Here is a 24,958-nt window from a genome sequence, read left to right on the forward strand (position 1 = left end):
AGATGAAAATCAAATGCTTTGCTGTTCACTTTTTCCACATGCCAATGACTGGCTAATAAATTGTATCAAACCTGAGATAATTCGCCCTGTTTGCTCATTTATTGGACTCACTCTTGCAAATAACAGTAAGTATTCATTATTCTCTAGTTTTACTTGAAGAAACATAGTTCAAAGCATAACAAAAACCTAATGAGTTAATTATGGAGTTAATTGAATTAATTAAATAATTTTATTACAGTAAGTTGGGTCGTTTTGGTTGCATTTAGACTATTACAGATAGGAAAATCTTGAAAGGAGACATTGTTAGGAAGATAATAGGAAAGATGGAGGTAGCAGCATAGTTTTGAATCTCTCCCGATACCCTCACAAAACAGAGCAACTAGATAGCAAAACTAAAGCCCCACACAGTATATTCTCTGATCACACATAATTAAATTAGAAATGAATAAAAATAAAACATCTAGAAAAGTACCAAATATCTGAAAATTAGTGCTAAAAAAGAGACTAAAAAAAAAAAACCCTACAAACCCATGAGTAAAAGAGTAAGTCATGGGGCGCCTGGGTGGCTCAGGCATTAAACGTCTGCCTTCGGCTCAGGTCATGATCCTAGGGTCCTGGATTCAAGCCCCACATCGGGCTCCCTGCTCCGCGGGAAGCCTGCTTCTCCTTCTCCCACTCCCCCTGTTTGTGTTCCCTCTCTCGCTATATCTCTCTGTCAGATAAATAAATACAATCTTTAAAAAAAAAAGTAAGTCATGAAGAAATTAGAAATGTTTTTAACTGAATGATAGTGAAAGCACAACATTAAAAAACTGGGTTGCTAAAAATAAATAAATGAATGAATAAAAAATAAAAGCTGGGTTGCTGCAAAAACATTCCAAAAGCAGTGTTTGGAGGGAAATTTATAGCACTACAGTTTGTATAAGGAAAGAAGAAAGCTCTCAATCAATTATATTAGTTTCCACCAAAGAAACTAGAAAATAAATCAAGTTAAACTCAGAGTAAAGAAGGAAATAATAAAGAGAAGATAAGAAATCAGTGCAATAGAAAAATAACAGAATAGGGAAAAATCAATGAAACCAGAGCTAGTTCTTTAAAAAGATCAATGAAATGGATCCTTTAGCCAGACTAACCACAAAATAAAAAGAGAGGGCCCAAATTACTAATATCAGGAATAAGAAGTGACATCACTCTAGATCCTAACAAATATTAAAAGGATAATAAAGGAATAATCAAAACAACTTTATGCCACTAAATTTGACAACTTACATGAATTGGATAAATTCTTTGAAAGGCACCAACCACCAAAGCTCTCTCAGAAGTAATAGATAATCTGAATATTATTATATATATTAAAGAAATTGAATTTGTAGTTGAAAACCTAAAACAGGAATTTCCAGGCCCTGATGGGTTCACTGGTGAATTATGCCAAACATTTAAGGAAAATAAATTCTACATAAATTGCCAGGAAATGGAAGTGGAAGAAACACTTCCCAACGCATTTTGATGTTTTTATTTTATTTTATTTTATTATTATTTTATTTAAGTAATCTTCATGCCCAACATGGGGCTGGAACTCACAACTCAAGAACAAGAGTCGCATGCTCTACTGTCTGAGCCAGCCAGGCGCCCCTTTCCCCATACATTTTAGATCAGCATTACTCCCATACTAAAACTTGAAAAAGACCTTACAAGAATACTGTACATCAATATCCTTTATAAATATAGATGCAAACATCCTTAACAAAACATTAACAAATAAGGGGTTCCTGGCTGGCTCAGTCTGTAGAGCATGTGGCTCTTGATCTTGGGGTAATGAGTTCCAGCCCCATGTTGGGTGCAGAGCTTACTTAAAGAAATTTTTAAAAAGTTATTAAAATTTTAAAAAATATTAACAAATCAAATCCAGCAATATCCAGAAAGGATAATATATTATGACCAAGTGACATTTATCCTAGGAATGCAAGATTGGTTGAACATTGGAAAATTCACCATATTCACAGGTTGTGACAGAAAAGAAAAACTATACAATCTAAAAGGATACAAGGAAAGCTTTTCACATAGTTCAACATATATTTGTGACAAAAGCTTTTGGTAAACTAGAAATAGATAGAACTTCTCAATGGGATAGAGGGCCTCTACAAAACACAGCTAACATATTCAATGATGAAAGACTTAATGTACCCTCCACCAACCCCAAGATTGGAAAAAAACAAGGATGGCCTCTCTCAATGCTTTAACATTTTACTGGGTGTTCAGGCCAGTGAAATAAGACAAGAAAATAAAAGGCATAGAGATTGAAAAGGAAAAGAAAATACAGTATTTATTAATACGTGACATGATTGAAGAATCTCCAATAAAGCTACAGGAATGAATAAATGATTTTGGCAAGGTTGCAGGATACAGGGTCATATACAGAAATCAACTGTATTTCTATGTAGTAGCACCAAGCAATCGGGAACTTAAACTATCATTTATAATCATATCAAAAAACTACTTAGGGATATATTTAATGAAATATGTGCAATGTCTATATGCTGAAAACTATGAAACATTGCTGAGATAAAGAAAACCTAAATTAATGGGTGATATATTACACTCATGGATTGTAAGACTCAATATTATTAGAATGTCACTTCGCAAATTCATCTCTTGATTCAAGGCATTCCCCATCAAAATACCAGCAGGCATTGCTGTAGAAATTGACAGGCTGATTCTAAATTTACATGGAAATGGAAAGGGGCCAGGATAGTCAAAACTTTTGAAAAAGGTCAAAATTATGGGATTTATATTACTTGATTTCAGTACTTATCATACAGTAATCAAGAAAGTGTGGCATTAGTTTAAGTGTAGACATACTAGATCAATGGAACAAAATAGAGAACCCAGAAATAGACCCACACATATATAGTCGCTGGTTTTCTAAAAAGGTGCCATAATAATTCCATGTGGGAATTTGTCTTTTCAAAAAATGCTTCTGGAAAGAGTGGATATCTGTACACATAATATGAATCTCAACCCTAATTTTATACTGTTTATAAAAATTAACCTGAAGTGATCCACAGACCTAAGTGTAAGAACTAAAACTGTAAAATTCTAGACAAAAACATAGGAGCAAATCTTCATAATTTGGGAGAAGACAAAGATTTCTTAGGACACAAGTATGAGCCACTAAGGAAAAAGTGAGAAATTGGACTTCAGTGAAATTGAAACCTTTAACTCTTCACAAGACCATGTTAAAATGAAACGGAAAACCATAGGCTGGAAGAAAATACTTGTGAAATGTACATCTGACAAAGAACTTGTACCCAAAATATATAGAGAACTCCTACAAATTGGTAGGACAAAAAACAACCTAATGATTAAAAAAATGGGAAAGATTTGGACAAATACTTCACCAAAGAAGGTACAAATATTAAATTGTAAATAAGCATCGAAAAAGTTTTTTAAAAGATGCTCAAAATCATTGGTCATCAGAGAAATCCAAACTAAAACCCCAGGGATACCTCTACACACACCATACCTAAAAGCAGAAAGGCTAGTAATATTAAACGTTGATGAGGATGTGGAGCAACTAGAACTTTCTCACACATTGTTGGTGTGTACCTATATTCACGTATTTAAAGCAAATAGTTATGTTTCACATGCAAAGGAACATATCTCTATAATTCCAAAATTCTCTTTCCATGACGCTTTGACATTTCCTTTTTCTCTAAAAGTCAACTTGAAATAGTAATAATTTTAGGACCTCATTACTCTTAGTAAACTCGTATGAAATAAGAGATTAGATAAAATTTGAAATATTCAGTGTACAAGTGTAGACTAGGATGTTCTTGTGCTTATAAGCCTGAATTTTTATTACATAGGCTATTACTAGAAAATGTGGTAACAGTGCCATTTTTATCTAAACATTTAAAATTATTTCTTTTTCAAGAGGTTTTTGTTTTGTTTTGTTTTTTAATGAAAATACTTTGCAGAAAAGAAACCTGTTTTGGAGTCTCCATAATATTGAAAATGGTTGCTTATCCTTCAGTAACATTTCCTAACAGCTCCTTTCCCAGACGGAGAAAATTCTGAACCTGATGGTTTTTTTAATACATATTATTTATTTATTTATTTTTAAAAAGATTTTATTTATTTATTTGACACACAGAGAGAGACAGCTAGAGAGGGAACACAAGCAGAGGGAGCAGAAGAGGGAGAGGCAGGCTTTTGATGGAGCAGGGAGCCCAATGCGGAGCTCGATCCCAGGACCCTGGGATCATGACCTGAGCCGAAGGCAGAAGCTTAATGACTGAGCCACCCAGGCACCCCAATACATATTTTTTAAATGTTTATTTACTTGAAAGAGAGAGAATATGAGCAGGAGGGGCAGAGGAGGAGGAGAGAGAATCCCAAGCTGACTCTGCACTGAGCCTGGAGCCTGACACAGGGCTTGCTCTCACAGCCCTGAGATCATGACCTGAGCTGAAACCAGTAGTCGGAAGCTTAACCTACCACGCCACCCAGGTGTCCCCGAACTTGATGGGTTTTTTTTTCTTTAGATTAAGATCTTTGTGTTTTATCAAACAGTATAAAAAGTAATTTTTTCATTTAAATCATCTTTGCTCAGGGCGCCTGGGTGGCTCAGTTGGTTAAGTGCCTGCCTTCAGCTCAGGTCATGATCCTGGAGTCCCTGGATCAAGTCCTGCATCAGGCTCCCTACTCAGTGGAGAGCCTGCTTCTCCCTCTGTCCCTCATCCCACTTGTGCTGTCTCTCGCTTTTTCTCAAATAAGTAAATCTTAAAAAAAATAATCTTGGTTCAATTTGCGATACTAGGGTAGACTGGAAAGAAGATTTGTGGCAGAATTACAATCACTAACCCATGTATCCATTTGTTATAAACCCACTGCTTGTATAGGGGCTGTGAAGACTATTGAATGCACAGACCCATGGGATACTTTCCCATCAGAATCCTTTTCAACAGTGGAACAAGACACTTCAAACTTTTTTAAAAAATGTATTTTTCACTGAGTATTTTTTTGGAATAGTTGTTATGTCTCTCAATAATATGTTATAATTTTATGTTCTAAGAAGTAAAAGAATTAGGTTTAAATAAGATGGCAAAAATATGTGTTCCTTTGGAATAATTACTTTGCCCTTTGAAGATTCAAGCAATCTAAGGAATGAGTTATGTTGGAATTCAGAAAATAGGCAGCTTGCTAATTGCAATACCAAGCTAAATGAATGAATCTATTCTTCATAACTCTATTGAAAGACTTCGAGTTTACTAATGTCATTCTTGCCAAATATACCAGTTCTTGCTAAATGAAACAAAAAACGTATCTAACAGGAAACACTGTACTGTATATGTAGTTGTTCTATGTAAAAGTTCGTTTCTTACCTAAGGAAATGACCCATTTTATGATTATATGTATGCACAGGTAAAGATTGGATTTTTCATTCTTTAATTTTGGGATTTTTAGTATTTGAAAAAGTCATGTGAATGTCATATTTAGTGCAAATTAATTGAATGGAACCATACACTTGTCTTATTTGAGGTATTAATAGTTTTGCTACTTTATTCCTTAAGCATATGTTCAGAAATACTTTATATCTGTGGGTGGACTGGATGTATTGTCTCAAGTTCTTGTGCAACTGGAATCAGATTCACACAAGACTCTTTCCAGTGCTAAGCTTGCGGTGGTGGTGACAAAGACAGTGGATGCGTGTATTGCTGATAATCGTGAGTGAACATGCTTAGTAATTTTTCTGCAATTGAGTTTTGTTTGAATTCAGCATGGTGAGTGTTGAAATGATAGATTGATCACAAACATAGATTGGACTTTCAGTGTCTCACAAGCGGGAGGGGATCTTAAAAATTATCTGGTCCAACTCCTTATTTTCATGTGGAGATTATAATTTCCCTAAGGATTCAAATTGAGGTCTTCTGACTTTAAGTCTTCTGATAGAACAAGATAAGATTCTGTCATTTCTAAACCTTTGTTTCACTGAAAAAACAGTATTAAATGAAAAGCTTTAGATGAGAAATGAAGGGACATCTTGGAAACATAAGCAATGGAAAACCCAACTTAGAGATTTTTAAAAATTATATGAAGAATTAAGGTATGCCTCTTTCTGATAAGTATGAGGTCTGACTCACCCAGCCATAAGCAGGGATTAATGAGGGCTCTATAAGCCATTATCTTATTACAATACATTTATTTATATTCACACATACATACACATATGTATGAGATATGAATATTAGCTATTATATTGATATGCTATTGTTCTCCCAGGATAAGATCTGAAAAATAGCATATGTATAGTTTCAAGTTTTAAATTTTTACTTTTTTTCCCCTATTTTATACTAATAGCGACTTTTGGAATAATACTATCCAAGTATCAGATTGTTTCAAAACTTCTGACATTACTGCTTCATGAAAGTCTGGATTCAGGAGAAAAATTTAGCATTATACTTACTCTTGGTCATTGCACAGAGGATTGTGGTTAGTATTGAATTTATTTTATTATTTTATTTTTTTAAAGATTTAATTTATTTATTTGACAGAGACACAACGAGAGAGGGAACACAAGCAGGGGGAGAGGGAGAGGGAGAAGCAGGCTTCCTGTGGAGCAGGGAGCCCGATGTGGGGCTTGATCCCAGGACCCTGAGATCATGACCTGAGCCACCCAGGTGCCCCAAGAGTTCTCATTTCATTTTATTTTTATTTATTTATTTTTAAAGATTTTATTTATTTACTTGACAGGGAGAGACACAGCGAGAGAGGGAACACAAGCAGGGGGAGTGGGAGAGGGAGAAGCAGGCTTCCCGTAGAGCAGGGAGCCCAATGCGGGGCTCGATCCCAGGACCCTGGGATCATGACCTGAGCTGAAGGCAGACACTCAACCAACTGAGCCACCCAGGCTCCCCTAGTATTGAATTTATTTAGTGTGCTTATTAAAACAGTGGAGTGGAAATCCACTTTTGGTTTTCTCCTTATTTTCATATGAGAGGCTTGAAAGTATTGCCTTTCTTTAAGTCATTCAGGCCCCAAACCAGTCATTTTGCTCCTCATCCTCCTTCATCCGTAACCCTCCTTATCCCTTTCTGCCCAGTTCCAGTTTAGGCCCTCAGCCCCTCAACATCTTTCACCAATGTAATTGGAATAGATTCCTCCTTGTGTTCCCTCCTCCTATCTCCATTTTGTTTGTTTGTTTTTTTAGAGGGGGAGGAAAGGGAGAGGGAGAGAGAGAGTCTTAAGCAGGCTCCCCACTGTGGGGCTCCATTTCACAACCCTGAGATCATGACCTGATCCCAAATCAAGAGTTGGACGCTTAACTGAGTCACCCAGGTGCTCTGGATTTATTCTACCTTTTAAATTTTTTATTTTTATTTTTTATTGAGGTTTAATCTGACAACTATACCTTTTTTATTTTCAACGATACCTTTTTTTAAACTAGGTGAGGGCTGTTTTTTTACTCTTAATGAGGTATGACTACTCTGTGGCTGTATTTCAGAGATCATCACTTATGAGACAGGTATTTTATGTCAGAAGATTATTTCCTAAATGGGAAATACTTTTGAAACTTTTTTATTCTAAAGATTTAAACTATGTTCATAATGATCACAAAGAAGAATTATGACCTTATGCAGATAGTTTATGAAAAAATAACTATAACTATTTTCTACTTTCATTTTTGATATGTTTTCCAGAGGAAAATCAGTATGATCTTTTTAAAAACAATGGGCTTCCACTCATGATACAAGCCTTAACTGAATCGCAGAATGAGGAACTGAACAAAGCTGCCACTTTTGTGCTTCACAATTGCAAAAAGATTAGTAAGTTTATTGTTACTTAAAAAAATACCAAAGTTTATGAAGGAGAATTTATATCTGCTTTAATGAGCCAAACCCTTTAAGTTCCCAGGTGCTTCTTATTTTGAAAAGCAGAGTATATAATTTGGACATGACAGCAAGAGTATTTCAGCATTTCAACCTATCTGGAAGAGGGCAACAGTATAGATAATTCACTTATTTTATGCAATTTGGACAGTTTAGTTGTAGGACTTAAATTTGAGGCCTACAGGTGACTTATGGTTAAATTATAAAGTGCATTTGTTTATTTATTTAAAAGAATGTTCGAGCGCCTATCATTTGCCAGGCACTGTGCTAGGTTTTAGAGATAGCGTCTGCACCCTAGAGCTTCGTTTAACTAGATAAATAGTCCTTGAATAATCTCAAAAATGAATGAATTGTTAAATATTAACTGAAGGGTTAGGAATGGATGGAGCATAGATCTTAGCATATAACAAAAGACTGTGACCTAGACTTGGAGCAGAAAAGGCTTTGGAGGAAGTGATTCTTTTTTTTTTTTCCTCTTTTTTCCATTGGACATTTTTTTTCTTTTTTTTTTTTTTTTGATGTAGGGTTCCATGATTCATTATTTGCATATAACACCCAGTGCTCCATTCAATATGTGCCCTGTTTAATACCCATCACCAGGCTAACCCATCCCCCCACCCCCCTCCCCTCTAGAACCCTCAGTTTGTTTCTCAGAGTCCATAGTCTCTCATGGTTCGTCTCCCCCTCCGATTTCCCCCCCTTCATTTTCCCCTCCTACTATCTTTTTTTTTTAAACATATAGTGTATTATTTGTCGGAGGAAGTGATTCTTGAGCTGAGATCTGAATGTATAGTGTTAACTCGGTCAGCCATAAGCAACAGTGAGGCACAAAGACCCTGTGATAGGAGGGAGCATTCATGGAAGAAATGATGGCCATTGAATTGGTCTTTGTGGAAGAAGAATTGCTGCTGAAATATGTAAAAATAAAACTTAAAAGATTAAAGGAAGGAACTGTGTTATGAAAACGGTTAAAAAAAAACAAAACAAAAACCTAAAACTGGTATCTACATACTTGGGGATGTTTATGTACCTGGCATAATGTATTTTCATGATGTTCTTTCTCCTCTACTCCTCTGATGAGTAAAGTCTAACTTATGACTGGAGCTTGGGCTTCTGCCAAGTACTTGCTTTCCATTTATTTTCAGTACCACCTAGACATTTAAGATAGTCTGCATGGGCAAAATTTAGAGAAGAGGGTGTGGGGTATGAGGTATTTCTTATTTAAAGTGTTAAAATTATATTTAAACTGTAAAAAAAACCAGTTCTAGTAATGGATAAATTCACTATTTTTTCCCATATTACAAAGCTGAGAAATTATCTCTAAGTCTAGGAGAATACTCTTTTGATGAAAATGAAGAACAATTAAAAGACGTAAATATGAGAGAGAAGAACCTTGAAGAGTACTGGAAGAAGGCAAAGGAAATTCTACACAGAATAGAACAGCTTGAAAGAGAAAGAAATGAGGTTGGCTTTTTTGTTTCAAGGAATATAGAACTTTTTTCAAGTATTTTTCTACAATAGAGGTTGGAGGGTAAAAGATTTTTCTTGCTAAGTTATTTTTTATATTTTAATATTTTTTGAAAAAGATTTATTCTAGTGAGAGAAAGAGAGTGAGCTTGTGAGTGGGGGGAGGGGCAGAGGGAGAGGGAGAATCTCAAGCAGACTCCCCATTGAGCTTGGAGCCTGACACAGGGCTCAGTCCCCTTACCCAGGAGATCATGACCTGAACTAAAATCAAGTCTTATGCTTAACCGACTGAGCCACCCAGGTGCCCCAGATTTTAATGGTTTCAAATTTAATCAATTGATACTTGAGAAACCATCTTTGAACATAGGAAAAAAAAAATTTAAAAGGTGGAAATGATGACAAAAAAATAAGAGACATGGAAAATAGAGATCTAACGTTTGTATAATAAGAGTTAGAAAAAGGATGGGGAAATAATAATCCCTCTCTTTACATATATGTATATGTATGTGTATATGCACATTTCAGTATTTTTTCTGTGAATGTACACTTTATGTCTTTGTATGTGCATGCATTTTTATTTATTTTTTAAGTAGGCTCCAAGCCCACTGTGGAGCCCAACATGGAGCTTGAACTCATGACCCTGAGATCAAGACCTGAGCTGAGGTCAAGAGTTGGATGCTCAACTGACTGAGCCACCCAGGCACCCCTGTGCATGCATTTATAAAAATAAAAGCATAGTGCTCAACTTAGTATAATAGTATAGTAATTTCATTCTTTTAAATGAGTAATATTCATTATTATAGATGATCATAAATTTATTTAACTAGTCTTTTGTTGAGGCACATTCAGATTATATTCAATCTGTCACCAGTGTAGACAACTCTAGAATAAACATCCTGCTACCTGTGTGTGTGTGTGTGTGTGTGTAACAGCTTTACTGAGATGTAAATCACATTTGATTCAATTGACCTGTTTAAAGTATATATTTCATTGGTTTTTAGTATACTCACAGAATTGTGCAACCATTAGCACAATCAATCTTAGAATATTTTTATCAACCCCAAAAGAAATCCCATACATTTTAGCAGTCAGCCTTCCTATTTCCCCCATCCATTCTCCCCACTTCCCCATCCTAGGCAACTACTAAACTATTTTCTGTCTCTATATATTTGCCTATTCTAGACTTCTTATATAAAGAATCATAAAATATGTGGGCTTTTGTGACTGACTTCTTTCATTTAGCATAATGTTTGCAAGGCTTATGCATGTTTATATCAGTATTTCATTCCTTTTAAAAAAGCTTTATTGAGATGTAATTCATATACCATACAGTTTGCCCATTTTAAGTATGCAATTCAGTAGTGTTTAGTGTATTTACAGATATGTGCAACTATAGTCAATTTTAGAATATTTTCATCACCTCAGAAAGAAATTCTGTACCCTTTAGCTATTTCCCTGCATCCCCCATTCCCAGCCATGCACAATCTTCTTTGGATATCTATAGATTTGCCTATTCTGGACATTTCATATGAATGGAATTATGTAATATATGATCTTTTGTGACGGGCTTCTTTCACTTAGCATATTTTCAACACTCATCCATGTTTTAGCGTGTATCAGCACTTCATTCCTTTTTATGGCCAAATAATTTTCCATTGTATGGATATATATACATCACATTTTGTTTATCTGTTCTTTGGTGGACATATTCTTTTTTAAAATATTTATTTATTTGACAGAGAGAGACACAGCGAGAGAGGGAACACAAGCAGGGGGGAGTGGGAGAGGGAGAAGCAGACTTGCTGCTGAGCAGGGAGCCCAGTGTGGGCTCCATTCCAGGACGCTGGAATCATGACCTGAGCCCAAGGCAGATGCTTAACGACTGAGCCACCCAGGCGCCCCCTGATGGACATATTCTTTACTTGTAATCTGTGTCTTTATAGTTAGCGTGGATTTCTTGTAGACAGCATATAGTTTGGTCTTTTTTTATCCTTTGTGACAGTTGCTAGTTTTTAATTGATATGATCACTTCTTCATTTATGTTTAATGTAAGTATTGGTATGTTTGGGTTTAAGTCTACCATATTGCTACTTTTTTCCTATTTGTACCATTTGTTCTTTGTTCCTTTTTTTCTACTCTCCTTTCTTCATTTATATTATTTTAAAAATTCTAACTCACCTTAGATTATTGGCTAAATATTCCTGTTTTTTTAAGTGGTGGTGTTAGGGTTTATACTATACATCTTTAACTGAACATGGTCTATATTCAACTAGTATTATTCCACTCATGTGTATTATAAGATGCTTGGTGGCTCAGTTGGTTAAGTTACTGCCTTCGGCTCAGGTCATGATCCTGGAGTCCCGGGATCGAGTCCCGCGTCGGGCTCCCTGCTTGGCAGGGAGTCTGCTTCTCCCTCTGACCCTCCCCCCCCATGTACTTTCTCTCTCTCTCTTCTCTCTCTCTCTTAAATAAATAAAATCCTTAAAAAAAAAAAAGATGCTTGAAATAGCATGCTTACATTTCCATTTGTTCTTTGTGCTGTTGTTGCCATGTATTATTTTACTGCTACATTGTTATAAACTGCTCAGTAATATTATTTTTCCTTTAAACAATCATTTTTCTGAAATATTTTTAGTAAGATATTTACATACAGTGATAATCACACATTTTAAATATACGGTTTGAGTTATGATAATTTTATACCATTGCATAACTCTCATGACAATTAAGATAGGTTCATTCACCCTAAAATGTTTCCTTGTGTCCTTTTGTAGACAGTCCCAGTCCCCATCTTCAGGCCCAGGCAGTCATTGATGTGTTTTCTGTCACTAGTTTTCTTTTTCTATAATTTCACATGAGTGGAATTATATATTATATAATCTTGTGTGTTTGACTTCTTTTACTTAATGTGTAATGTATTTGAGATCCATCAATGTTGTTTTATTAATATTTGCTCCTTTTTATTGCGGACTGAATATTCCATAGTATGAATGTACTACAACTTGTTTATTCACCAGTTGATGGGTATTTGGATTGCTTCTAGATCTTGGCCACTATGAATAATGTTGCTGTGAACATTGGCTTGTACTTCTTTGTGTGAAATTTACATTTTCATTTCTCTTGGGTAAATACCTAGGAGTGGAATCACTGGACAGTTATACCTTAAAGAAATTATGAACCTGTCTCATAGTGTATCTACTTCCACTTGCCACCACTCAAACAACAGAACACCAAAAGGAGAAAAAGTCCCTTCTTTCTCTTGCAGTCTTGTATTGTCTTCCCAGCACTTGCTAATAACAGAGACTAACATCATTGCTAGTTGTAGAATAGCAGTCCATTGAACCTAGTTTCAGTTTTACAATGTAGGGCAAAGAAGGTTGGGTTGGGAGTTGAGGAGCAATAAATTAATAACTAGTACACCCTGTAGGCCAAGTATACAACTGTTACCCTGGGATACTCCTTTACTGTCATCTCATAATGCTCTTTTTATCCTTCCTAGTTTGATTTCCTGTTTCCTGGAGTCCATGTCATCCTCTTTTTTCTACATTTTAGGAAGTGTTCTCATATTTACTTTTTTTTTTTTTTTAAGATTTTATTTATTTATTTGACAGAGAGAGACACAGCGAGAGAGGGAACACAAGCAGGGGAGTGTGAGAGGGAGAAGCAGACTCCCCGCTAAGCAGGGAGCCTGATGCGGGGCTTGATCCCAGGACCCTGGGATCATGACCTAAGCCAAAGGCAGATACTTAACGACTGAGCCACCCAGGCACCTCATATTTACTTTTTAAACAAATATGTTTTTCACTTCTGCTTTCATATTTGTAGTTACCAAAGCCTCTTTTTTACTCCATTTAAATCTTACTCTTATTTCATGGACTTAAGACATCATTGGCATTCTTCTCTTAAATATATCAATGATATATTTTTTTAAATTTTTACCTGTTTATTTGAAGGAGAGAGTGTGAGCAGAGGGAAAGGGAAAGAGAGGCAGAGAAGCAGTCTCCCCACTGAGCCCAGAGCCCAATGATGCAGGGCTCGATCCCAAGATCCTAAGATCATGACTTGAATCAAAACCAAGAGAAGGCCACTTAACCAACTGAGCCACCCAGGTGCCCCTCAGTGATAACTTTCATTAAAATTTTTTTTCTTCTGGGGCATCTGGGTGGCTCATTTGATTGAACATCCAGTTCTTGATTTGGGCTAGGTCATGATCTTTGGATCCTGGGATCAAGCCCCACATTAGGCTCCATGCTGAGCGGGGAGACTTCTTGTCTCCCTCTCCCTCTGCCCCTCCCCTTGCTCATGTGCACACTCTGTCTCTCACTCTTTCTCTCCCTTCCTCTCTCAAATAAATCTTTAAAAAATTTTTTTTCTTCCTACTCCATCTTTTTCCTCTGAGTTTGCTTGCCTGTTTGCTTGCTTGCTTGCTTTCTGTCTCTCTCCATCCCTCCCTCCCTCCCTCGCTTCATTCCTTGGTCTCTAGCTTTCTTCATATTTCTGTGGTCTTTGGTTGCTACTCATATTTAAGAGTCACATACTGAAAGTCTTTCTGAAAATTTGTTGATTATGGATTCTCATAGGATCAGTTAGATGAGTCGTTTTTGGGGAGAACCTCCAATGTCTAATCTCCTGCCTAGAGATTGTCAACCAGTTTTCTGGAATCAAAATGGGAGAAGAAAGCTTGTGGGTCTAAGTATTCAGTATGTGAATATTTGCTTAGATTTGTTTCTTGAATAGTGTTCTGCCTTCAGCCTTGTTTGGCGTCCTCCAGTGTAGAAACTGTTTTATCCCTTCCAGAGATTGAACTTTCAACTTTGGGGAAGGAGAGGACCTTCTGGTGTCAGTCAACTGCCTGTTAAGTGTGCATAAATAGACGGGTTGAGATCTAATAATGCAACTACTTTTTTTTTTTTTTTAAGTAGGCTCCACACTCATCCTGGAGCCCAATGCTGGGTCTGAACTCACAACCCTGAGATCAAGACCTGAGCTGAGATCAAGCGTTGGATACTCAACTGACTGAGCTACCCAGGCACCCCTGTAATCCAACTATTTCTTAAACAGAGTTTCATCCAGTTTTCCTATTTTTAAGCCCCATCTTCATCCCATCTTCTAGAGGTTCCAGCACCTCCATTTCCTAAGTCTTTTGAGAGTTTGGGCACCCCATCCTAGGTAGTTTCTTAGCTTTTCCCATTGTCAGCTTTGGATTCAGCTTTATCAAGACTGCTAAGTAGGTTATCATTCACCTACCTGCTTTCCAATTTCCAAACTTGGGTTGCCTTTATTTCTTCTTTCATTTCTCCTTCTCCTTGTGGGTTTATGCCTTTTTGAAAACTGTTCTTCAGTTGGTTTACTCCACTGGGCTCAGGACCAAAAATTAATAGAGGTGTTAAATTCATCATCTTTACCGGAAGACCTCATTATTTGTTTGTTTGCTTATTTACTTATCTCTCTTTATTTAAAAAAATTTTTTAGTGGTGCCTGGGTGGCTCAGTCTGTTAAGCATGTGCCTTTGACCCAGGTCATGATCCCAGGGTCCTGGAATCAAACCCTGCATCGGGCTCCCTGCTCAGTGGAGAACTGGCTTCTCCCTCTCCTTCTGCCTCTCCCCCCCCTTGTGTGCCCCTGCCCCTCCACCCCCTCTTGTGTGCATACCTGTGCCCTCTCTCTCTCTCCCTCTCTCTAATTCTTGCTCTATCTCAAATAAGTAAAGAAAGAAAATCTTTAAAAATTTTTATTATTTTAAGGAGAAAGTGTTGGGGGGAGGGGCAGAAAGAGAGGGGGAGAGAATCCCAAACAGATTCCCTGCTGAGAGTGGGGCCTACCCAGGGCTCAATCTCAGGACCCTGAGATAACCACCAGAGCTGAAATCAAGAGTTGGATGCCCAACCAACTGAGCCACCCAGGCGCCTCTAAAAAAAAAATTTTTTTTTTAAATAGGCTCCATGCCCAATGTGGGGCTTAAACTCACGACCCTGGGATCAAGAGTTGCATGTTCTACCAACTGAGCCTGCCAGGCACCCGCTTTATTCTTTATTTACAGTTGCGGAATAGTCTATTGGTAGATATGGTAGCTCTCTTTCTTATGAACATTTAGGTTATTTCCAATTTTAGCTATTACAAACAGTGTTGCAGTTAATAACATTAACATTTTGTACTCACCTGAGTACTTGCACATAAAAGTAAGATGTGCTTACCTTTACACAAGTATACCTATAGGATTTTATTTATTTATTTATTTGAGAGAGAGAGAATGAGAGATAGAGAGCACGAGAGGGAAGAGGGTCAGAGGGAGAAGCAGACCCTCTGCCGAGCAGGGAGCCCGATGCGGGACTCAATCCGGGGACTCCAGGATCATGACCTGAGCCAAAGGCAGTCGCTTAACCAACTGAGCCACCCAGGCGCCCTACCTATAGGATTTTTTTAAAGATATGCCCAGGTTTTATTATGAAAGATACTGTCAAATTGTTTCTCCATAGAGGTTGTACAATTTGTACTCCCACCTGTAATCTATGAGAGTGTTTCCCTGTACCCTTTTGATCTTTGCCAGTGTCGTAGATGGATGCTGTCTCAGTGTGGTTTTACTGTGCATTTCTCTTATTGCAAATGGGATGGGGCATTTTTTCATATGTTTAAGAGCTATTTATATTTCCTTTCGTGTTAACTGTTCATTTCCTTTTCCTGTTTTTCTACACTATTGTTAATCTTGTTCATATTTCATTGTAGTAGCTTTTTATAAATGTTAATAGAAAAAAATCATACCCTAAGATATGACTTCTACATATTCTTTCTATATGGGTTGATTATCATTTGACTTCTGACCTTCTTTTCTTCTGAGTTCCTCCCCCACCTACCCACACTGTTCTGGTCTGTAGCAGAACTTTGAAAAAGTATTTTTGGTTTTTTTCTTTTATGATTTATTGATTCTTTGTGATATTTGGAAAGGTCTTCTTCCTCTTAACAGTATTAAAATACTATGTTTTCTTTTAAAACATAACATTGCATTTTTTACATGACAATATTTAGCTCATTTTGACTTTATTTTTGTGTAAATTCTGAGATAGGGATCCAATTTATTTTTTCCCCAGATGACTACCCAGTTGTCCCCAGATTATCTATTAAATATATTCCCTTTTCTTCTAATGTAAACTGTCCCTTTTATTATGTATATTCTTTGGCTAATCATGAATTTTTCTTAACACTATTTAAAGGGAATGTAAATTGGATTATAAAGCAAATGGATTATCTTGAGATTATTTACTTGCCATTTTTATATTATAGGAAAAAACACAAAGAGAAAAAGATAAGGATGATGTTTCATCTATGAACATAAATATTCAAAATACATTGAAACACCTCCATGCAGATAGTATTGGCAGAGGTCCTACGGCAGAAGATAAAGATAAAAGGCAGTCGATAAAACTTCAGAGTTATCAGTCTCATGGAGTTCTGTCTTCAGCATGTACAAATGATCACCAGATGAAAACCCTGTTAAAGAGTGCAAATCCAGTTAATGCTTGTTATAGGGAGAGTGGGCAAAGTAAGACTTTATGTAAAGCCAATTCAAGCTCTAATCAAAACTTACATGAAGGAACAACTTTTGAAAAAAAGAATTCTGTTTCTCAATCAAGGTATAGTTTAATAATTGTTTCTAACTTTTATGTATTTATTCAAGTATTTTTTGTGCAGTACTATGTGCCACACTGTTAAGCCCTGGGATATAGAAATGATAAAACATGGTCTTTTTTTTTTTTTTAAAGGTTTTATTTATTTGAGAGAGAGAGAGAATGAGAGAAAGCACGAGAGGGAGGAGGGTCAGAGGGAGAAGCAGACTCCCTGCTGAGCAGGGAGCCCGATGTGGGACTCGATCCCGGGACTCCAGGATCATGACCTGAGCCGAAGGCAGTCGCTTCACCAACTGAGCCACCCAGGCGCCCCGATAAAACATGGTCTTGGGAGGAGCCTAAATGGAAATGTTGAGAAGGGAGTTTGGTTGGGGAGGTATAGGCCAGTTCATCTAGGGCCTTGCATGTCATACTCAGGACTTTTGGTTTTCCCTCATAGGGCACGGGAGCCATTGAGGATTTTAAATTGAGTGACATCAGATTTGAATTTTAGAAAGGATACTCAGAAAAGTTAACCTGAAACCCTATACCTGAAGTAACAATGCGTACATTGATAATCCATTAGCAATGTAGCAAAAACCAGTTTCTAAATTTAATTTGATAAAAGGGAGGAGTGTGTGATGAAAATCTGGCTTAGGCTTGCCTTTTCACTTGTTCCTTGCACCTCACCTCCAGTTGATGTCCTTTCCCCCTCAGGGAGCTTGTGGGGCCAGACCTGGGATTGTAGTGTTTCTTAAACCCTTACTTGTGTTCTCTCCTCTGATGGTTACTGTGCCGGGAGGGAAACTGAAGAGTATGCTGCTATATTCTGGGAAGGTTGCAGGGTGAACAGGATATTAAGGAGATGGATTACATCATCATCACCCCTTTTTTCCTTTGCAAAACCATTCTTGATGTCAATTTTAACTTGATTTCTCAGGGATATGGAATTGGAAAGCATTGAGATGTGTTCTTGGGCCAGCCTTCTTGCTCTCTGATTCTGTTCTCTCCTTTTTTTTTTTTTTTTTTCGCCTCTTTTTTTCCAGTTTTCCTTTTTCTTTTTTTAAGTTTATTTATTTATTTCAGTAATCTCTATACCCAGTGTGGGGCTCGAACCCATGACCCTGAGATCAAGAGTCTCATGCTCTACCAACCAAGCCAGCCAGGTGTCCCATGTTTTCCTCTTTTATAACTTTTCCCCCATGTTTCTGCTGGCATCAGTATTATTGCCCTTTGGAGTCTTGTGGGTTTTTTTTTTTTTTTTAAGATTTTATTTACTTTTTTGAGAGAAAGAGAGTGAGCATGATCAGGGTGAAGGGCAGAGGGAGAAGCAGACTCCCCACCAAGCAGGGAGTTGGACGTGGGGTTCGATCCCTGAACTCTGGGATCATGATCTGAGCCCAAGGCAAACGCTCAACCGACTAAGCCACCCAGGCGCCCCCGGAGTCTTATTTAACTCCATTTTTGGAAAGGAGGCTATAACCATTACAAACACTACTTGGGCAGAATTTGATAGACTTTGGTAGACCCTGGTTCCATCTCCTTCTGCCTGCCAAACACCCAGAATTGCACCACTGCCTACAGAAACATTTGTCCACACACCAAACACTATGTTTACTTTTAAATATCTGGTGTCTATTTTCTTTTAGTGACCATGTTTTTAAACATCCAATTCCCGTTGTCAAAAATAGAAAGCAGCAGTTACCAGTAACAGGTATGATTAAAAATATTTCTTCTTTGACTTTTTTAAGAAAACATATTTAGGTGGATAATATAGCTAAAAATGTACATTGGTAAATTTGCCTTCTAACATGAGCCACACCTTTGACTCTCTTTCTGGTGTAAGTGCCTCAGTCACCTTTTACTGATAACCAGAACCTTTCTGTTTATCTGCCAGGGTGACTGGATATGTAGTACTGTGCTAAAGTTTATGAAAATCTTGAGAATTAATATATCATGTAAATGTCAGGTCATTTTCATCAATCAGAAGAATCTTATGTGTTGCAGTTTTTTTTTTCCAGATCCATTTACATTATGTTCAGATATAATAAATAAAGAAGTCATCAGTTTTCTAGCAACTGACAATCATTCCAAAATGTTAAAGTATAGATGCTCAGGTAAATATTCTTTAATTACACTTGTTTAGCAATTAAAACTTTGTATGAAATTAGTTAACTAGGATTTGTAGTAGTTCTGCCTGTGTGATTTAAACTTCATTTCCTTTGGAAAAATAACAATCTGGAATATCTTAAAACACTCAAATCAGTACCTATCTGCATTAGCCTGTGCTTCCAATATTTATTTATATGAATCAGCACATCTAATACTTTATTACTTTATTATTCTATTTTTGTCACAATACCATCTACAAGTTTAACTTTTCTGAGTAAGGTAAACATTTTTCATATTTTCAGAGAGCCAATAGGTATGTATTCTGGATAATGCTCTAAACATAAGACATTAAGTATTAAACAATATCTATTTTTATGTCTATATTTAATGTGTAAATGTTTCTAGTGTTCCACGCCCCATTATTTTATTTTTTCTGCAGGTCTCCTGTAAATGTGCCACAATGCTTAACCCACAATGCTTAACCCAGCCCCTTCTCCATACCCTGATATTTCCTCTTTTAGTGTCACACTCTGCTCTATGGACAAAATTGAGGCTATTCTATGGTAGGCTTGAAATAACACTATTCTTTAGTCTTGGATATAGAGTTTGTCTCTATTACTCTAAAATTAGCTACATCTATCATCTGAATCCTATCTCTTTTTTCCTCCCCACTTTAATACTTGTGAAATCTTTCTTTTCATTACCTTTCTATTCATTAACCCCTTTTGGCCCACCTTAAACTATGTTCATTTCTCTTCATCTAAAAAAGAAAAATCTAAGGGCTCCTGGCTGGTTCATTTGGAGGAGCATGCGGCTCTTGATCTCAGGGTTGTGTGTTTGAGCCCCACGTTGTGTTTAGAGATTACTTAAGTAAATAAAAATTTAAAAAAGAGAGAGAGGGAAAAAGTATTAAATACTTGATGTGACTTGCTGTCTCTTCAAGTATCCATCCACTCTTTCTTTCATCATTTATTACCAGACAGCCTGCTCTTTCTCCTTTCTCTTTCATTGTATGAACTCCCTTCTTAACTCCCTGCACTCTGGCTTCTTTTATTGCCATTCTACTAAACCTAAATGTTAAAGATTTCCTGAAGTCTCTTTTTTTCCTGCCCAAACCGAAGACTTTTTAAAAAATTCTTATCCTCTCTAGTATCTCTGTGCTGTTGACTGCCATTCCTTGAAATCTTCTCCTCTCAGTAGTTTAAAGACAAACTTCCCAGATCGTCCACCCAGGCTCCCTGGAGGTGTGCAGTGAACTCACAAGGGCACTACACAATACTTTAAATTTTAAGTGAAACACAAAATAGTCAACATCTTTTGGATACCACAGGCACTACTAGCTCAAAGTCATTTACAGTTTCAGCATTAGATTGCGCTACATTCCTTGTGATGATGTCGTCTTTGTGGAGCTGGGCTTTCAGTGGTTGTGATAAAACAGCATCTTCCTCCCTGTTAAATTGCCTTCCCTGTAGCCACTCCATTTCTGTTAGCGTTGTTATTATTCTTCTGGCCTTCCAGATTTCAATTATCTATAACCATTTTTTCCTCTTTACATCTCCTATTTCTAGTCTGTCAAATTTGGCTCTTTCTTTCATTCCCACAAAGGCCCTTTTTGCTTCATGCTCAGTTACACCAACTTTCTAGCAGTCCTGCAGTTTGAAGTCTCACCAACCCCCAACTATAATGTTCATGTTGCTGTTAACTTCTCTAACATGTGCTTTTTATCATGTCATCAAGCTAAAAGAACCCTCAGTGCTTCTCTGTAACTCATTGACTCAAACTCTGCCTGGCTTTTTGTGGAATTTTGTTCTGCTTCCACTTGTTAAATTTTATTGCATATTTGTTCTCTTTAAGTCTGCCAGAAAGTTGCCATGCTTATTCCAAACTTTGTCATTCAATCAACTATTAGATTACTTAAGAATTATCCTAAGCTTTTCCCTTACCCCAGCAGCTCATCATTCACCAGGTTTTACCTCAGAAATCTCTACCTTCTCCCTGTAAATGTCCTGTTTCGGAATCCTCTCATTTATATTCTGGATTATTGAAGTAACCCCTCAACTGATCCACTTACCTTCACCTAAGCTTTCTAAGAGACAAATGAAAATCATTTCCTTGCTTAATAAATATCCTTTAGTTCCTGCCCACTGACTTGAAGATAGATAGACTTAGTATGGCAAGACATTCTTATCTGGCCCCCTGCAAGCTTCACTAGCTTCAACTTTCCTCCCACATTTCTCTCTAGCCACACCAAAGTACCTATAATTCTCTGACCATGCTGTGCTTTTTCACTTTTTTAGGCTTTTGCACATGTTCATTGTACTTGAAATGTCCTTATCTTAGCCAGCTTTCTTCCTGGCTAACTTACAGTCTTTTAGGAGTGGGCCACTAATAACATTAGGTGACTGGCAGATGGGGAACTTTATAATGGATGGAAGTGGCTAACGTCACCTGAACCTACTGATCAATCTTAACATTAAAAAAAGAGAGACTTTTGGGGTGCCTGGGTGGCTCAGATGGTTAAGCGTCTGCCTTCGGCTCAGGTCATGATCCCAGGCTCCTGGGATAGAGCCCTGCATCGGGCTCCGTGCTCCACGGGGAGCCTGCTTCTCCCTCTCCCTCTACTGCTCCCCCTGCTTGTGCTCTCTTGCTCTCTATCAAATAAATAAATAAAATCTTTAAAAAAAAAGAGAGAGAGAGACTTTCTGTACCTCTTAAAATGATGCAGAAAGAAGTTTTCAATCCTGCCTGTGAGGAATTCTACTAAAAACAATTGAATCTGAGGGCCTGGGTGGCTCAGTTCTTTGAGCATCCAACTCTTGATTTCTGCTTGGGTCACGATTTCAGGGTCATGGGATCAAGCCCCATGTCAGGCTTGGCAGGGAGTCTGCTTGGAGATTCTCCCCCTGGCCCCTCCCCCTCTTCCCTCTCTTTCTTTCTCTCTCTCTCTAAGATAAAATAAAATAAAATAAGGGTGCCTGAGTGGCTCAGTCGGTTAAGCGTCTGCCTTCGGTTAAGCATCTGCCTTTGGTTCAGGTCATGATCTCAGGGTCTTGGGATCAAGCCCCGCATCCGCATCCAGCTCCCTGTGCATGGAGCCCCACATCTGGCTCCCTGCTCAGCAGGAGTCAGGAGTCTGCTTGTCCCTCTCCCTCTGCCCCTCCCCCCACTCGTACTCCTTCACTCACTTGCTCTCTCTCTCAAATAAAATCTTTAAAAATAAGATAGATCTTTAAAAAAATTGAATCTGAATCTTATCAATCATCCAGATCTAATTACTAGTTTATTGGACACACAGGAACATTTTAAAGCATCTAACTAGGATAAAATCAACAAAACCTATCCTTTGAGTAGCTCCATAGTAGAAATGACCCAGTGTTTACATCAAGTAAATGACAAGGAGGAAGAGAGGAGAATTGATAGATTAAAAGAAACTCAAGAGACATTTCAACTGAATGTAATGATGGAACTTCTTTGGATCATGGTTTAAACAAACTAACTGTGAAAAGAAAGTTTTGAAATGATGGGGAAATTTGAACACTGACTGGATATTAGATTATATTAGGCATAATTTTTTTAGGCTTGATAATGGTCTTGTGTGTTTGAAAAAGAAGCCCTTTTCTGTTAGGGTTGCATATGAAGTATTTACAGATGAAATGATACTTTAATGCCAATTCCAGCCTCCATAATCCAGTGTATACATGGGGGGCAGAGCAGAGTAAGTGGGTTGTAGGCAAAATATGACTGAGCATGACTTAATAATTATTGAAGGTGAATGATGGATATGTGAAACTTCATTATACTTTTCCCCTTACTCTTGTGTGTTTAAAATTTTCCATAATAAAACATTGGGGGGAAAAAGACAACCGGGCATAAGGGTCACTTGTTTTGGATATCTTTCCTAATAGTGACTCCTGCTCAGAACCAAGCTAAGTGGTCCTTTTATATATCACCCTAACTGTTCACCTCTTTGTAACATTTATTTCACTGTATTGTATCCCTTGTCTTTAATCTCTCCTATGACTGAGCTTCTTGACATATTTATAATTAAGTTCCTGATTTCACTTCAGTTACCATCATAAATATATTTGCTTTCATAGATTTTTGTTATTAGATATTTTGTAACATCTATACATCACTTTAATTTGTTTTCTTTTAGGTTGCATAGCAGTAGGAAAATCTCTGAATAGCCGAAATTTTAGCAAGCTCTTGCACTCTTGCCCATACCAATGTGATCGTCATAAAGTCATTGTGGAAGCTGAAGACAGATATAAAAGTGAACTAAGGAAATCACTTATCTGTAACAAAAGTAATTAATTCTACAGCTTTGAAACTGTAATTATGACTATGCCTTCTGAACTGTGATCTAGAACATTAAATATATTAAAAAGCTAGAGGACAAAATGTTGAAAAGAAAATGTCTCTGAGCAACCAGTGTTTTAAGATGTACCCAGGGAACAGATTTAGTCTCTGGTGGTTTAAAAATTCTTCCTAATCCATCTAAGAATTCCCATTGGGGGTGGGGTAGGAAATACCATATTAATGGAACTGATGTGCTCTTACTCAGATTGATACTCTAAGTATCCTAAATGTTTTCTGTATTTTTCAGAAATTCTGCTGATACTCTAAGTATCCTAAATGTTTTCTGTATTTTTCAGAAATTCTGCTGACCCCACGTAGAAGACGACAACTCAGTGGTGAATCTTCTACCTCTGGAGAAATAAGTGAATATATTTAATTTTTAAATAAACCTAAATTGCATATTGTTCTGAGAAAAAGAGGACAACTGAAGGATTGTTCTCAGTCTCATCATTAATGGTTCTTAAATGATAATCCTTGGCTTTGATGAAGGCCATAGTTCCTAAGAAAAGAGGCTTCTCACTTTCCTTCCTCATGTTGCTTTCTCACCCATTGCTTGCCAGCCGGGGGAAGAAGCAGGAGGAAACTAACATTTATTAAGCACTTCCTGTATGGTAGGTGTTCTACAGACATTTCCTTTAATTCTTATAATAACATTATAAGGTAGCTTTTATTTTACTCCCACTTTAAGGTACAATGAGTTGGCAAATGGCAGAGCTTACATTCAAATGCAAGCCTGTCTTTCTTCAGAAGCCCCTGTTCTATCCTCTGGATCACATTTCTATTTTAAGAACAAAAGTATTCTCCTATGTAAAAGTGCCTCAGAGAGAATTTGCAGAAGGTTTTGGTTCATAACTACAGCACTTCACACCATCAGAATTGAAGAGACAAATAGAACCCTGCTTAAAAATCAAAATACTTCTTAAATGATGAATTAATTTATGAGAATTTTTATTTTAACTATGGGTTAACATTTCAGGTTTATAACCATTCCAAATTTATTACAGAGACTTAAAGAACGTTATCACTGTATTCTCTTCATATGGAATTAATGCCTGGAGAGTAAGAATAAGCAGTTGAATAACCTTACTTGTCAAAATAACCTGGAATTTAGTAGTATCTATAGAGTTATTCTTTTATTTATTGCAAAGGTATTTAGACTTGATACATATGGAAACGTTTTGCCATATACTTTTTAAAAAATTTTTTTATTGTTATGTGAATCACCATACATTATATCATTAGTTTTTGATGTAGTGTTCCATGATTCATTGTTTGCGTATAACACCCAGTGCTCCGTGCAGTACGTGCCCTCTTTAATACCCATCACCAGGCTAATCCATCCCCCCACTCCCCTCCCCTCTAGAACCCTCAGTTTGTTTTTCAGAGTCCATCGTCTCTCATGGTTCGTCTCCCCCTCTGATTTCCCCCCCTTCATTCTTCCCCTCCTGCTATCTTCTTCTTCTTTTTTTTTTTCTTAACATATATTGCATTATTTGTTTCAGAGGTACAGATCTGTGATTCAACAGTCTT

At 37.1% G+C, this 24,958-nt stretch overlaps 1 protein-coding gene across 10 annotated transcripts in view; it reads left to right on the top strand.

The window, feature by feature from the left end:
• TERB1 (telomere repeat binding bouquet formation protein 1) overlaps positions 1 to 24,958 on the top strand; it is a 46,551-nt gene that overhangs the window by 16,677 nt on the left and 4,916 nt on the right. For 9 of the 10 annotated variants that reach the window (XM_073879995.1, XM_073879991.1, XM_073879990.1 and 6 more), the window contains 10 exons: positions 3 to 125; positions 5,574 to 5,726; positions 6,361 to 6,492; positions 7,701 to 7,826; positions 9,196 to 9,353; positions 16,635 to 16,984; positions 18,607 to 18,671; positions 18,979 to 19,074; positions 23,226 to 23,375; positions 23,725 to 23,790. In XM_073879995.1, the coding sequence (XP_073736096.1) occupies positions 3 to 125; positions 5,574 to 5,726; positions 6,361 to 6,492; positions 7,701 to 7,826; positions 9,196 to 9,353; positions 16,635 to 16,984; positions 18,607 to 18,671; positions 18,979 to 19,074; positions 23,226 to 23,375; positions 23,725 to 23,790 (1,419 nt within the window). The remainder of the gene's footprint in view (positions 1 to 2; positions 126 to 5,573; positions 5,727 to 6,360; positions 6,493 to 7,700; positions 7,827 to 9,195; positions 9,354 to 16,634; positions 16,985 to 18,606; positions 18,672 to 18,978; positions 19,075 to 23,225; positions 23,376 to 23,724; positions 23,791 to 24,958) is intronic. The other variant, XM_073879998.1, reaches the window with a different exon arrangement.

This window comes from Callorhinus ursinus, unplaced genomic scaffold, assembly GCF_003265705.2.
Source record: "Callorhinus ursinus isolate GAN/ISIS: 27379988/994484 unplaced genomic scaffold, GSC_fseal_2.0 scaffold37, whole genome shotgun sequence".
NCBI lineage: Eukaryota > Metazoa > Chordata > Mammalia > Carnivora > Otariidae > Callorhinus > Callorhinus ursinus.